At 38.7% G+C, this 16,277-nt stretch overlaps 1 protein-coding gene across 1 annotated transcript; it reads right to left on the bottom strand.

The window, feature by feature from the left end:
* Positions 1–3,611: 3,611 nt before the first annotated feature.
* Positions 3,612–8,895, bottom strand: LOC104521228 (sorting nexin-20). The gene is made up of 3 exons (XM_010163158.1): positions 8,724–8,895; positions 6,844–6,995; positions 3,612–4,296 (listed from the first exon to the last, which is right to left on the bottom strand). The coding sequence occupies exons 1-3, from the start codon at positions 8,887–8,889 to the stop codon at positions 3,628–3,630; spliced, it is 987 nt and encodes a 328-aa protein (XP_010161460.1). The 5' UTR covers positions 8,890–8,895; the 3' UTR covers positions 3,612–3,627.
* Between the last annotated feature and the right edge of the window lie 7,382 nt (positions 8,896–16,277).

The following is a 16,277-nucleotide window of genomic DNA, read 5'->3' on the forward strand; positions in this document are numbered from 1 at the left end:
ATCTGCCCTGCCTGGCTAAAAGTTTGTAACTGTGGAAGATAAAGTCACCTGTACAGTCAGAGGGAACCTGGTCTTCCCAGGCTGTCATTCCAAGTGGAAGATACTTAGGAATGCCATGACCTTTTAGTTTAGTAACATGTAACTGCTGAATACTCACTCTGCTGTAAAAATCAAGTAAAAAAGAACATCCAAAAGTTGACTTTTGAAATGTGAGTAAATGAAAGCAGAATTCTTTTGGCAAGTCCAACTGATGTCTGAGAGTACACAGCTAAGAAATCAGAACTGGCAGATTGCCTGTGGAGCTGATGAGCCAGCATGGTCTCACTACAGTCCAGTGCAATAAATAGATAATTTTGTAACTTCTCTAGTGTCTAAGAAAAGTAATGCCTGATTCTAAAATAAGACTGTGTTAGTAAGAAACTATGCAATCAATAATAGACACACAGTTTTGTAACTTACTGCCTCTAAGTTCTCTTCCATTTCAAAGTATCTTCAAGAAATGAAATAGGCCTCTCAATCAAAATCGCCTCCATCCCAATAAAAAGTCTGAAGTTAAATGTTGAAGTTAATTTATTTGGTCAAGTTTCACAGCTTTTCTGTTCAATGAGTTTCCCCATTCAGTTACCCGAATGGGGAAACTTTACTGGGGAAGTACTGGGTGAGGAAATAGAGGCACAGAGGTTAAGTTACTGTACAAAGTTCAGACCAAGTCTGTGGCAGAGCTCCAGGTGAATTCCATACCGCGTGGGTCCCTGTTCATTGCCTTCACTGAACTAACTCTCTCCTTCCAAGGATTTTCAATGTCACCTCTGATGAGATTAGTAAATCCAAATGTCACAGGCTCTGCATTTGTAGGAAGGGAATACATACACGATTTGCATGAGGGAGGTTAAATTGCTGAGGGAGATTTTAATTTTGTTGTATTCTAATAGTAATTAAATCACAGACAGATTTTATGAACGCGACACTTGACCCTTTGATAACACATGCTGCAGGCTTTGTGGATTCATACATGAAGTGGCTTCACTGGAAGTCTCGGTGCAGCAGAAATTGAAATCAGCCATTTGAGTGAGGTAGATGGTATGTTCTTCCTGGGTAGCTCTGAAGATGTGGCTGACTAGTTGCCACAAATGTCTCACTGAAAAGGCTCTCCATTGAATGAAGACCTTGATTGTGTGGGAATTATCCAACAGAAGCATTGTTTGTTCTTCACACTGTTCCTCTATTTATTTAGTTCATTTTCCCTCCTAATATAAGGAGACTGACCTCTGCCTTCTGGTGGATAGGGACAAAGTGACCTATTCTAGGACCATTTTGCTGACAAAACTCTACTAGTACATTATATGGAAAAGCATTCTCAGAAGAAATTTGATTTATCCCAACAAAACCGGGGTTTTGGGCACTGTTTATTTTAGTGCCTTTTGAATGACGTAAATTTTTCTCTTAGCCAAATAGCAGCTCCTCATATTCCTAATGTGCACTGCCATGCCAACAAAAATCAGTTAGCTTTGGATCAGTTAATCCTTCAGAGATGGAAAGTTACAGCATTTCCACAAGTAAAGGTTAAGTAACATCTCTTTGATGTGTCACTTTCCTGGTGCTTGCCCTTGCTAGACAGCATGTACTTATGAACCCTCTAATCTTGTAGTCAGCTGTAGGGTGAGGGTCTGTGGGTACAATTAGCTACTTGCGTACAGTCCCATGGGAACCTGAGGAGAATCCAGGGCAGTTGTGCCTGGGACACTGCACACAATGAGTGGAAGGAGCAAAAGAGGGGAAGATTTTTTTCTCTATTCTTTTGGTCTTTCACCACAAGCTGCTGTGGAGATAGAGCAGCATGATGGCCATGCTTCCTTTCTGCCTTAACTCCAAGTCGCCCGAGTGTGATGCAGACCCCAGACATGATTTCTTCTTTGCTACTTGGTTACTGATTCAGACATGATCCTCTAACAAGGTGTTACCTTTGATCCATTTTAACTGTCCTGCAATATGGTTTGTTGTGGGAAGATTAGTCCTTAAGTCTCTTACTTAATTACTCTTAATTCTCTTACATCTGTTAACTAGAAAAAAAAAAATTGTCAAACAACAAATAATCTATGTATTTTGAGTTTAATACCTAGCTGTTAATAGTTACTTAAAATATTAATGTTCCACCCTAGGCATTCTCCTATTTTTCTGTATTTTTTACAACCCAACCTTCTTGTAACAATGCACAGCAATTTTTTCAGGCTCAGTGCACTTTCACTAGCTATGTGTCTAGGAGGTAAATTAAGACAGTTATTCCTAATACATAGACAGTGTCATTGTGGGGCATATAGTATCTGTACCTGGGGTACAGGCCTGAAAGTGCTCAGTAGACTATGTTCAGCAGAGAATAATGACCCATGCTAGCATGACATGTTAATTACACTATTTATGAGAATTAATTTAGCAGATTATTAAAATAAGCATATGGGAGAGATAACAGAGTTGAGGAAGATTACAGGAGCAGGTAAATAGAGACTTTTCAGCTCTTATGAAGCTTTCACAGGAGCATTAGGGTCAAGACAAGCTTAGTATTTGTATATGTGGGTTGGATCCCTGAAATAATTAGCTGTAGTATCACAGTGCCACCAAGATGACACTCACATGGTGTACCAGGCTGTAAAACTAAGGCAACGCCCAATTTACATAAACCTCTGAAAGGCAACAGGGAGGCACGTGCTTAACACAGACTGTTAGCCATGTGTCTCACAGCTTGATAATCAGAATGAAATGCTAGCGCTATATTAGCCAGATGTTCTCCTCAACAGCACCCTGCTGTGGTTCCTTTCCATTATGTATATAGTGCACATGGTATGAATTTTCTACCCTGGTCAGAGCTGTACTTAAAGATCACCCCAAAAAAGACAGTGCCTTCAATGCAAGTCAAAACTGTATTGGCAACAAAACAGAAATGAAGCATATTCCTTCATCTCTGGTGGAATGATCATCGCTTGTATTTTTTGCTCCTATCAAAGTTGATTATAAACCTTTCCCGCAGGTCCTCCCACCCACAGCAGTGGACATCAGTGGGAACAGGACCAATCCCATCATTCTCAGAAGTGTCAAGTGTTGTTTGACCAGGCTTCAGCTGGAGAAGTGAAGAAATACATTCACTGGCTGAAGATGCATTCTTTATGTTGTGTGGACTGAGAAGGTATTTCTCTTCTTGATAGAAAGTAGTTTCCACATGAGCAAGCAATGCCTCTGATTCTGCAGATTCTTAAGTGCTTTATTCATTGTATTCTCCTATTCTGACTTTTCACACAAAATAGGCTATGTTCCTCTGCTTTATTCATTGTATTCTCCTATTCTGACTTTTCACACAAAATAGGCTATGTTCAAAATAAGCAAATCATAAATGATTTTTTTTTGTTGCAAATTTCATTCCAAAAACCTTAATAAGCTTAGGTGCTCCTCGTATCTGTATAGTAAATATAATATTATCCAACATAAATGTTAATGTTCCTTTTGAACATGAAAGATACTTCATTTTTTTTTCTATTAGTATGAAGTTATGTTAGCCAAACAGGGAATTTCCAGTTCTTATTCTTTCAAGAGTTTGTGTTCGGGAAAAGGACCTGACAGACAAGCTCTTTCCTGTGTTCATTGTACATACTCCCGAACTGCGAGTTCTTTCAGAGTAAAAACCCGTATGGGATCTTTTTTTGCCTTCCATTCTTCCAGTTTTTCTTGCAAAGACAGAAAATCCTTGCCAAGTTCATATGCCAAAGTGATCATTGTTTCTAAGAGTGGAATATAATACCTGTGGCTGGTATGCACACGAAGGCGTGATAGAGCTTTTTCTCCGTATTCAAAGGCACTTGCTGGGTTTTCCAGGTCCTTGTAGCACACCACGATAGCACAGAGAGTAGGGACAACTGAGACAGGATTGCCTCTCGTCAGCCTTTCCTGCAGACCAATGACTTCTAAAAGGATTTCCAAAGCTTTCGTGTACTGGCCACCCCGCAGGCAACCATATGCTTCCTGAAGCTCCGGCCTTGTTAAAAAGTCTATAAACTTCTTTGATCTTCGGATATATTTCATAGAATATAGAAGTCTCAGGTAGTCCTTGAAGGCTAATTTTCTCTCATTGATTATTTCTTCTGTGAAGTTCCCTGTTAAAGTTTTTTTGGGAAACGTCACATCTTCCATTTCTTCACTAAACTCTTCCAGCAGATTTCTGTGCAGTTTCTCAAAATCTGAATAACGCCGTTCAACTACAGACTTGTTGCTGTCAAAACTCCCTGTTTGCAAAATGATGATTTTATACATCTAAACACAATAAAACAGAAAAATAAGTATAAGACCATTCTCGCCCCAGTGCAGTCAGATTTTGTCTGTTATTGCTTTGAAAAGACTTTGTGTTTGTATATTCCACCAGCCAAAACCTCCCTGCACCAATTTTATATGTGTAATGATGTATATTCCTATGGCTTATAGCAATACTGCTTAATTAGTTGCTGCCTGAGATTATGGTACATGCTCAGTGTAGGCCTGACCTTTGAAATCTGCAGCCATCAAATTAATAATTCCCACCTTCTGCTGTTTTGGACTGTTGTCATCAGACTTAGCCTTAGCATCTAAAGAAGTTGTAGATAAACAATACACTATCAGATCCCATCCTGCAAGGTGCCGGGAATGGTGAACTAGCAGCAGACTGAAGCACGTAAAATCACTTACAAAGCATTTCTGTAGCTGTACTTTGTTTATAACAGCTGTGGCTGCTGCAATCAGTCATCTTCAGGGAACTGAATGGATTTCCCAGACTTAATATTGAATGTAAACTATTTTACATTGGTCGTAATATTCAGAAATGTTGTTTGTATCAGACATTTCTAGGGATTTGGGGGTGTTATTAATGCTGTGAAAGAAAAGGGAGTATTTGGCAGTAATATTTGGTGTGTGCAAAAATAAGATGGAGCAACTCCAAAGCCCTTTTTTCCCCTCTAAATCATTGTCCTGTTATTCAAACTTACTTGGCACATAAATAACACAAAAAAAGGTGACACTTCTACAAAAATCCGTGTGCTATCCAAAACCCTTCACTAACAGGTAACAGCAACGCTGCCCGATATTAAGAGTACTCAAGAGTATGTCTTCCTCAGCAATTCACTAGGCTCAGAAGGACTATAATAAATATGATATTAGAAAAATATCTGCAAAATAAAATTGTGTGTTATGTGTTGTTCAAGTAGATTCTCTTCTGGTCCTGATCCAAGCATAATGATGTTGAGGGAGGGCCAAATCCCTAATATACCTAAACCAGTGGTGCTCCACTGAGGCCAGCTTAACTGTGTCATAGTACACTGGCTAAGGACACCGACTGTTGACCTTGCTGGCTTTTGGACCATGTTCACATTCAACTTCACCCTGTTCCCATTGAATTACCCAGAAACTGGGGAAGTTCTACTTATGCTGGGGTTTTTTTCTTTACTACTGTTGAAGGGTGCAAACCAGTACTAGCACTAGTGTCTGTCTGATTATCTTCCTTGTTTTTCCTTAAAAAGAAATTCTCTCTTTTAATCTTCATAAATGATCTTTACAGGTTCTCCTTGAAAGGTTTCTAAAATTGAGCTGACTTCTCTGATCTCTTTTCTTTTCTAAGCTCTGTGACATTTTCCTACACTTTGTCCTGCTCCCTGCTGAAAAGTGTATATATGCCTGACGCATATCCAAAACAATCGTATGAGCAAATTTTTAAGTTATCATTTTACCGAGGGCAGCTAAGTGAATAATTTACAAGTACATGGATTTTTATTTGTGGAGTGTGCATGAAAAAGGGAAGAAATACCATTTAATTAGACTATCATTCAAATTGACTAAATTTTATTGTAATGTAGATCTTTTTTGCCTAGGCGTGTAACTTGGTCATAAGTTTAACTACTTGCACACTGAATGATACTCTTGTTCTCATACAGTTATACTAAAATAACTTTTAACTATTCAACAAGCTGGATACTATTGAGTGTACACAAGAATGGCAGCATCTAAGTAGGTGTGTATAGCATGCAACAAGATCTTAGGATAGATTTTCTTGTTTCAAATTCTACCAAGCTGCATCACCCAGTATCAGCAACACTAGGATGCATTTTTCATCTATAGATCTCAGAGGTTGTTGCAAAGAAGGAAAACAGCCCTATTTGAATTTCACAGGAGTACTGAAAGAGATTTGCTGTAGATCAGTCTTCCTGAAGGTCAGGAGCAGAATCAGAAATAAAACCCAAGTGTCAGTACTGTGAGTTAAGACAAAAATTCAACCTCTTCTGTTGTTCCTGTCCCTCATACTCATGTTTCACCTTAAAAATATGACACAAATATGCCATCTAATGGAGCTCTAGGTCGGGAAGGGGAACGATCCCAAATGATCTAGCTGGAGGATGCCTTAGATTTTGTCAACATCAAATAATTTTGCACTTGTGCTAGCATAAATTTCTGATGTGAAAGTTATACAAATGCAATGCAGCTGCTACAGCAGGCTAGCTCAGGGGAACTGTATTGATATTTTTATACTTGTGTGAATTTCCTTAATGTTGACAAGCCTCTGAGTGTTAAGGATACTCCAGCTACTAATTTACTTGATATCACTTTTCCACTGCTGCAGATTTTGTGAACTGATTGTCGTAAGGTTTTTTTAGGGGCAGATTCCACCAGCTATGCTCACACCATCAGTGAGAACAGGTTCTACTTGGTGTGATCACAGCTTGCAAAACTTGGCCCTCGGTAAGGCTTTCATGTAGTGAGGCATGCTGTGTGCTGTGCAGACCCCTGTAGAGTGAATAAAAATTAATGACCTTCTAACATATTCATTTCTTAGCTTACCACATATTTAGATAAATGGTGCTCTACAATTCTGGTTGATGGGATTTCAAAAAGGAGTTTGACTTGTCTGCATTGGCGTTTTTCATTCCTCCAATATTCCTGAAGCTCCTTAGTGGTCATTGAAGAGTTGGGACTTAGGGATGCATTGGAATCTAAAAAAAAATATATTTAGTATTTCAGATTATAACCTTTGCATTTGGAAAGAAAACTGATTTGCATTTACTGTGAAAGGAGAGCCTAGAATTTCTATTGCTTTAACAGCAAGAACTAAAGACTGGTAGAATAAGTGATTTCACTACTAAGAAAGACAGGTCCAGATTCTTGGAGGAAATCTATTGTGGTCTGAAATTTTGAAAGACACCAAATCAGCTGCAGAATACAAAGTTATAGAAAAAATACTGACAAGAAGTATTATACGTCTAGGTTGTAACCTTGGGCACAGTCAGAGCAGGAGGTGTGCTTTACCATCCCAGAAGCAGCCCTAAGAAATGCTGACTTAGTCTTTTGAATCAGATGTTTCTCCAGGCTTCTTTGTTGCTAAAAGGAGGAGATAGTAAAATGCAGCTGCAAATTCAGACATATATTCAAATATCGGGTTTGTGCAGTGTGATAGTTTCACCTGGCTGTTATTTCAGCTATTATTTCATCACTATTTCAGCTAAAAACCAGGACATGCAGTAACAGGTGAAAGCTGAGAAAACATGAATATACTAACCTTAAAGGAGAAACTTAGTAACCAGCTCAGCTGAAGGAGGAATTCTCACATCCTCTTTCTTTTGTAGCTGAACAGATGCCACAGTTTTTGTATTTTATATACCTCCCTTCCTCTCACTCTCTCCCCTCAGTCACAGACACACACACACACACAAACATATACATATATAAAAATCATATGTATACATATACATATATAAAAATTTAGGACAGCTGATTGAAGAGTTTGCTTACAGGGGAATCTGATGAATTTTCAAAAGGATGATTTCTCTGTATTTGAAATCCACTGATAACAGTTTCCATCAGTTGGCATATAGGTTAGCAAAGCAGATAAAAGAAATGGAATACTTGTATTTCAGTGGGCATACCAGTCCCAATTTCCAATCAATAATGTTTCTGTCAATGCAGTCATCTGAAGTCAGTCTGCAGTGTATCTGACATTCAGACAATGGTGGTGAATAACCACAAATGAATGGGAATATAATAGCTTGATGAAGAAATAGAATTGTAAAGGCATCACAGTACTCCTTCAGTGGCCCCACTTTTACATGTTCTTAATCATTTGGCCATACAGTTTCAATTATCAAGGCCTTTGGGGTTTGGTTCAATCTCTACAAAGCATGTATTTCCTAAGAGAGGTGGTGTTTATGACATCTTTGCAGGCTGAAAATCTTGATGAGATTATACATATTTTTTGGATTATATATAACATTTTATTTAATAACAGATGACAGCAATCTTAGGCATAGTAAAAGTTCAATGCTGCCTCTTCATAAGGCATCTGAGAGACATTGAAATTAGCTCAGTCTTGGTGTCCTTGCCAGTACTGCCAAGTTCAGGTTTTGTGTTGTACAGAAAGTGTACTCCTGAGACAGGCCATCTGATGATCACTGTTTTGGTCCCTGGTGGGTAAACTAAATCTGGAATAAATTTCAGGCATGAGGGATTTGAGAGGAAAACTCTGTGTGTATATATACACACCAGGATGTGCGTCTGTTTCACTATTGCTACATTATTACTACAAGTTTAATCAAGGCTTATTTTCAATGAAGTATAGCAGTGCAAATCTGGACTCCTGCTGCAATAAATAAAGCAAATTTTTTTTATATAAAAGATTAGTGGCATAAATAGCTACATGAAAAATAAAATTAAAGGATAACATCAACCTTGCAGGTCATTTTTTTCTGGGTTTTCTTTTCTCACTTGACATGAAATTTCAGCTTTGGGTTGACTTTGTTCTTCATCAGATGGACTTGTGGTAGAAAATGTAGTAATGCTGCTTACAGCTTCCAACAGTTCCCCTTCTGCTGTGCAATGTGAGTCTTGGTCCATTGCAAGCTACCACTGAAAGATTACAAAAAATTAGAAATTAGACATTTAGTAGCATGCCCTAGAGGATCCAGTCTGGTAATATTTTTTTATTGACTTATTGTTCTCTGTGAACTTGTATGAGGGCAACTGTAGTTTCATAAAAACTAAAGTAATAAATAGAAATATCTACATAGCTACCAGTGAAGAACCACTCCTACTACCATTACCACTGAAAGTGTTTGCATATCTTTTTGGCAGATTAAAATCAAACAGGAAAACCATAAGAAGTTATGTTCAATAAGATTAGGTGGGGAACTCCATTCTTAACTATGAGAATTTTTGTCATAAACTTCAGTGGGGGTTGACTTGTTTACCTTGTATTTGGCTCTCAAGCTTGCAAGTGTGAGTTCAGATGAACTAAAATCTTGGAGATAATTAGTATGACTAGCAGCCTTGCTCTCTTATACTGCTAGAATTTACTGTTCTCCAAAACTTACCATCTGTTCTTAACCATAAATGAGTTCAGATGAACTAAAATCTTGGTCTCTTATACTGCTAGAATTTACTGTTCTCAAGACTCCAAAACTTACCATCTGTTCTTAACCATAACCTGTAGGGCAAAATAAGGCAGTATCTCAAATAGTATAATACTTCTGTCATATTTCAGTTTCAAGTTCTTTCCAAAGACTTGTCTCTGTACTATGAGAACAAAACAACTGAATCTGACAATGGTTAAGTGGAACGAGAACTGAGTTTTCGAATTACTATACAGAAGCATTTTCCCTTTACTCGTCTTTTAACCTCTATGCTGTGCTTGTAGTAGATCTGTATGCCTGTTCTGCTAGGACTTCTATTTTACCACATACTGATAAAATGCCTAACACAATGTACCCCTACTCCATTGACAAGATTGGCCATTCTGCCACATAAATGTTTCCCCCGGATGTTTTTGTTGTTGTTGTTTTGGTTTTTGTTTTGTTTTGTTTTGTTTTTTCTTAAAAAGCCTACCTATTACATCATTGTGTTATACTGGCAGTTGTAAAAGTTCTAAGAGAATCCTAGCAACTTTGCCAAGGTTCTGTGTTCTGCTAGTTAGCATGAGAGAAGTGTTGCTCACAATTCAGCTAATGGGTGAAAATCAAAGAACAGAACAACCTACTTTAAAAATAAAAAGTCTCCCTGCTACAAATGCAAAAACAATGCCCAAGCAGTGGTTATTAAGTAATGAGAGGGTTTAGAACAGGGATGTTACTACATATCATTTTGGCTCTGCTTGTCTGCCACACAGTTATGCAATGCGGGATATAGAGGTGAGGAAACACCTTCAGCAGACCTATTGATTTCTGGCAAACTGCTAGGCTATAAAAAGAAAAGCAATTACTTTCCTCACTGGAAATAATGGAAGTGCAGACCACTTTCCTCTAACAGAAGCCTGGTTTGGATTTGGTTTGCTTGGTCTGGATAAGCAAGTACATATCTGTTGTCATCCTTAATAAGAGCATCATGGAAGCCCTTATTTTTGGACTTCAGACTAGGAGGTGAAAGTTCTCTCAGTTGTTCTAGTTCTCCTTAAGGCCTGCTTTTTGAACATGCAGAGTAGCCACCTAACTTATTGTCTAACTGCTCAGTCTTTTGAAAATCATGACAGTTTATCCCCAGAGCATAAACTTGCAAATATTTGTTTTTAATGCAAAGATAATCTCAAATACAGTAGATTAAATAAGGAATCTGAAAATAGCCAAACAAATTTAAATGACAACTTTTTTCTTGCTTGTGAGTTGGTATAGCCTTACAAGCAAGACTGTATTTATATGCAAGATATATATCTTTATATATATGTGTGTATATACAAAAAAATGCCACTTTAAAATATGATTTACCAGAGAAACACAATACACTTGGAAATAGAAGAAGGCAGAAGTGAATGTCGTGATATAACAAGTCTTCTGCCTTGAATAGCCCTGCCTTGAAAACTCTCTGTACATCATAGAAAGTTTCATTTTCACAGCTAAAAATCATTGTAAGCTCTTTTAACTCGCCAACTATTTAAATCCAAAACAATATAAAAACTGTAACAAATGACACAATTTTACTTCAAAGAGACACTCATGCTGTTCCGTTTCAGGGTAAATGCCCCTCCAGCTGCTTCACTGAGCTGTAAGTAACAGTAGAAACTGAAGTGCACAGAATACTCACCTGGAAACTGCTGAAAAGCTTTTAGTTGAGGTGCATGTGTAGTCTGTACAAAGTCATAAAAAGCCTGCTTCACAGTTTCAAAATGCAGAGAAATATGTCTGTGTTCTCTTCTAACAGGCACATTCTGTGTTTTACAAAAAGGAAGGAAGAAGCCTTGATTAAATCAGACTTCCTCGTCCAATTGGCTCACTGGTTCAGTGCTGACTGATTACGCATGAAATTTCCTATCTGCCCCCACCAGCCCCTGGGCTGTCTGCGGGCGAGGCACCGCCTGTTGCCTGCAGTGCTGCTCCGGCAGCAGGGGCAGGTTTGCAAACCCGAGCATCAGGATTACATGTGCTAACACAGAGGCTGGCAAAAGAAAGAGTTCAACAGTAAATGCAATTGCAAAATCAATTAAACCTCCCTGCATGGACTTCTGAAACAAAAAACCCCACACAGTCAGCAAAGGAGAGATTAGGAAAAAAGAGCCAAATATGTAAATATACTTATGTGGAAAAATATGCCTCTTGGGACATCTTTAAAATACAGACTTAACATCCAGTTCAGGAAAGAAAATGCAGATGGTACCACAATAAATAACCTCACTCTATGTAAACTTGCACTTCTGACAGAAATCCTGATTCCACACAGCACTTAAACATATGATTAATTCCAAATATCTGCTCAATTAAAGTTCAAAAAGGAGCGTTATCATATCTGACATGGCTACTAAACTTGAAATGGGCTTACGTGTGTGCCTAAAATTAATCCTGTGCTTAAATTCTCTGTAGAACTGAGGACAAAGTGAAGGAGAATGACGCATTATTCCACATGTCCTTTGGCCTAGATGCTTCGTTTTGCAGTTCACTTCGGAAATTTGCTTTAAAGCTATTTCTGGGGTAAATAATATGGACTCTATCTTTTTTTAGTAATCTAAGTTTCCCCATTGCCAAAGCTCACTCATTGAAAAACCAAGCGATTTTAATGCATCACAAATGTGGGAGGCAAACATCCAAAAGACCACATGGATCCTGCCCCACACATTCCTATAGAACAAACAATTTAAAATAATGTAAAACCAGGGCCATAAACTGGCAATGCCTCTCTTCTGCTTTATTTGCAACACAAACCAATGCCAATTTTAACTTGGACTCAGTCTAAATGTAGAAGTTTTGCCAAAATAGCTGTCAGAGCGATGAAAAATCACTCCCATGCAGCTACAGCCATACTGGCAACAGCCCTAGTGTAGATGCCGTTATACTGGCAGAATCCTTTAGCCAGTTTAGCACGTTCCACGCAGAAAGTGATTTAAGTTACACCAGAAAAGAAATCTGTGCTTGCCAATACAGCTTTAAGGTGTAACTATACCAGCCAACCCTTTTAAGAGTAGACAAGGCATGGGTTTCTGGCTCAAGCCTCATTCCTTTAAAGTTAGATTTATGGGTTTGGTTACAATTGTGAGCAAAAACCGAGGGGGATTTCAGTGCATTTCACTCATGCTGGCAGTTCGCAGATGTATCTAAGATTTGAATTCTCCATCTGCTAATTTATGTGTTGCCAAAAAGCAATATATTATTTTTGCTTAATGCTATTGTCCTGCTCTTGATAAAGCTAAAAGAAAAGAGGAAAGTATCTATTTCTGTATATTAAGTATGACCTCTACTTTCAATTATTTTGGAATTAGTAAGGCCTAGTTAAATTCACCTGGATGATTAAAGAAAGTGAAATCTATTATTATGAGCATGGCTGACTGATACAAAATAATTTACAAATCAAGGGTGTTCTTCAAGAATTCTGCCTGCCTCAGTAGAGCCTGAATGATCATAGCTGGTTCCTGAATGGGTTCCTCGTGCCCAGGAGCCATGACATCCACAGCATGTTTAGCAGGCTGCTCCTCCTCATACTGCTCCCGTGAACTTGGGTTTGGTCCAGACAACCCCTGGTTCTCCACTGGGACCCAGTGATGTTAGTCTGGCAGCATTTTACTTTCCTAAATGTCTACCTGATAGCACATTCAAAAAATGTCTACAGTACACAGTGGTGTTTGCTAGCAGAATGCATAACTAGTATATTTCTTTTTATATTCTCAGTTCCACTTCCAACAGTCAAATACTGTGTAAAGGGTTAAGCAGTGGAAAAGGGGAATTTTCACAATGGCAGCATCCCATTCTGAGAGATGGGCATAGTGCACTTAAACCATCAATTTATCTGACTATTCTTAAAACAGTGGTAAATGTTAATGGAAAAGCATGTTCTGTCATAGTCAGTGATGGAACAGGGATCCCCATGCACTGGCTCACTCAGAGTTTGTATTCTGTGAAAGTACTGACTTTGTCTGGCACACATAAAGAGCACAGTGTTAAAATGCATCTACCAAGGGATACGGAGAAAGAGGATTCTGCAATAACATAGCAGCGAGGCAAGGTTAAAATCATAACAGTGCAGTGCACAAAAGCGCTTGTCATAGGAGTTAGGTCCTCCATACTGATTTAAGGTGAAAGGATTCATTTTAGGAAGACTAATCTGAAAGTTTATGTTTAAAACTTGGTAACCAGCCACCAGATGAGCTAGGCTGGTGATGCCATGGTAAGGATGCCTGTATTGAAATACTGTATTTGTGCTTCTGATGCTTAAAGAACCAAAAGGGACTGCTACAATAGTGTGAAACAGCCTGCCTTGATTTATACCCTGATTTGGGTAGTTCACATTTTCCCCATCAGATTACATAAACCTGGACAGACACACTATTTAACAGATCAAGGTAGTATCAGCTTGAAAAATTGTGAGATGATAAACCAATATGACACACAAACTGCAGTTTACTACCAGACTTTACTGGCATTTTATTATAGGCAGAGCAAGGTCGTATTCTTGTTAAAGTATGTGGCTGTAATATCCCTATTATAAAACAACCTTCAGCTCCTGTCCTAAGAAATACAGCTCCAGGCAACCTCATGGAGTCTGTGCTGCTTTTCCCTCTCAGGCCCCAAACTGTGTAACTAATCCTTATTTATTTTACCAACTCAGTCATTAGAACTGTAGATAATGACAAAAAGCAAAAGGAGACAAAAATACCTAACATATTTATCCAAGTCCCCTTTTGTCACCTAACTAATATTTAGAAAGTGCTGTAATGTTGTCTTTGATGCTTCTACAAGAGCCTTTCCTCCCCTTTTCAATGCAGCTGGATAAATACCTACCATTTCCATGTTTGAAGTAGCAGAAAAATTCAGCTGTTTTGCATGAATATTCGGCACTTTTGGGGTGATGCTGTGATAAATGAATACCATACTGCTATCCTGGCACAGCACAAAATTCTGTTCCATGCTGTTTATGTAATGTTTAATTGTATAGTGTTGTGTCATTTGAAAGTGGAGTTTGTTTACCATCCTTCACTATTACAAAACATGTCTCTCTTAACAGGAGTGTGGTTTAAAGAAATAATTTGCTGTTTAATGGCAAATATCTTGTGCTGGTGTTACTGACAGGGTTTTCAACATGAAAGAAATGTAGCATGCCCACTTTACACTGCCAAAACCCTGTTATCACTTTACAACTCCTTTATACTTCTAAAGGAGTCTGGAGGAGCTTTCGAGTAAATAACAGTCTTGGCCTGCCTTTCATCTGTGGTCTGTCAGTGACACAGAGCTGTAACGCGAGCCCAGTGGGTCAATAGGATATTAACTTGGGTTACATTTCACAAGCACTATTCCGTCTGTAGAATGACAGACTTTCTAAATGGTCTGTGTTGGTCATTTTTCCCGCTGAAATCATAGAGGGTTAAGTACATAATTACATGGAGTAGAGAAATATTTTTAAATATTTGGTTTTGAGTTATTAGGTATACCACATGTAGTCATTCCTATCTAGTACTTTGATATTTTTTCCTTATAATGTGTCTGTCCCCTTTTCTTCTCAAATATAATTATGGCGTGCTTAGGCTAATACTTACAGTTATGTTCCATGTGCTATTTATTTATACCCAAAACGTAAACATAATGAAATCTGGGATAACAGGATTTATAGCATTTTGTAGTAGCAGAAAAGGCAGCTCTACAAAGGGAGGAAAATGCAGCTGTTGTGTTTAGATAGCCACCTTGAGGATTAGCAGAGCATAACTTGGGTTTACTGGGTGTCCTGCAAAATGAAGACACGTAATGCATCAATCTTAGTGTCTTTTCACTACTATTTATTCTTTAAAAATTAAGTATGAGTTTAGAATGGGATTCTGTTTTTAAGAGACTAAATAATATGGTCAGTGTGAGCATTGATTCCATGCTAGGATGGAATCTCATCGTTTCCTCAGGAGTTTCCAATAAACTCCTGCTGGTTTCTGACACTCGGGCTCTGTCCTTTCCATCTTGCACGTACCCCCACTAACACGAGAGCAGGTGCTTCCCACCTTCCTACCCCCATTGCTTCAGAGATCAGAGGTGGGAACTCCAGCCCTGATCTGGGGCTACATCAGATCTGCTTACTGACTGTCTCTGGAGATCTACAGGGAGCAGCCTTACTTTAGCTAATCTTGAACTGCACTTGTTACTAAATTACATGAAAACATGTGTTAAAAGGAATGTTAAAGACACCAAGAAACTAGGAAAGTGTTTATTTGTATGTCAACATTATTGTGACCACCTCAGGTACACGATCCTATGCTAATTTCTTCAAAGATGCTTCTTTGTTGGAAGTCCATTTCTAGCAGTAGAAAATTTCAGAAGTGTTTTAAAAAATCAAATTTAAAGCACCAGTTTAGAAAACTGCATGATTAAAAAAATATTCCCTAAAAATACACGTTTTCTGGAAATGCTGAATGTGTGAATAGAGCCTTTAAACACAACCACGCCGTTCAGCAACGCTTTTCTATTCCAGAGTTGGTTCCCTCACTCATTCTGCATGAGAGCTCACTGGAGATAAACCCACTGTCACTGGAGATAAACCCACTGCCAGTCACTGGAGACAAACCCACTGTCACTGGAGACAAACCCACTGTCAGTCACTGGAGACAAACCCACTGCCAGTCACTGGAGACAAACCCCCTGACCTAAGCGGGGAAAACAGAACAGAACGCAATGACGGTCACACGCTAAAGAGAAGCCACATTCGGCTTTTATTAGGTCCGGTATTCAGCAGCGTTACTTACATTTCTCGACAGTAAAAGTCTTTCACAAGCGGCCAGAGAAGCCCGACCGAGCGTGACCCCCGTGCCCAGGCTGCGGGCGCCGCCACGGCCG

This window comes from Antrostomus carolinensis, unplaced genomic scaffold, assembly GCF_000700745.2.
Source record: "Antrostomus carolinensis isolate BGI_N321 unplaced genomic scaffold, ASM70074v2 scaffold23452, whole genome shotgun sequence".
NCBI classification, from domain to species: Eukaryota; Metazoa; Chordata; class Aves; order Caprimulgiformes; family Caprimulgidae; genus Antrostomus; species Antrostomus carolinensis.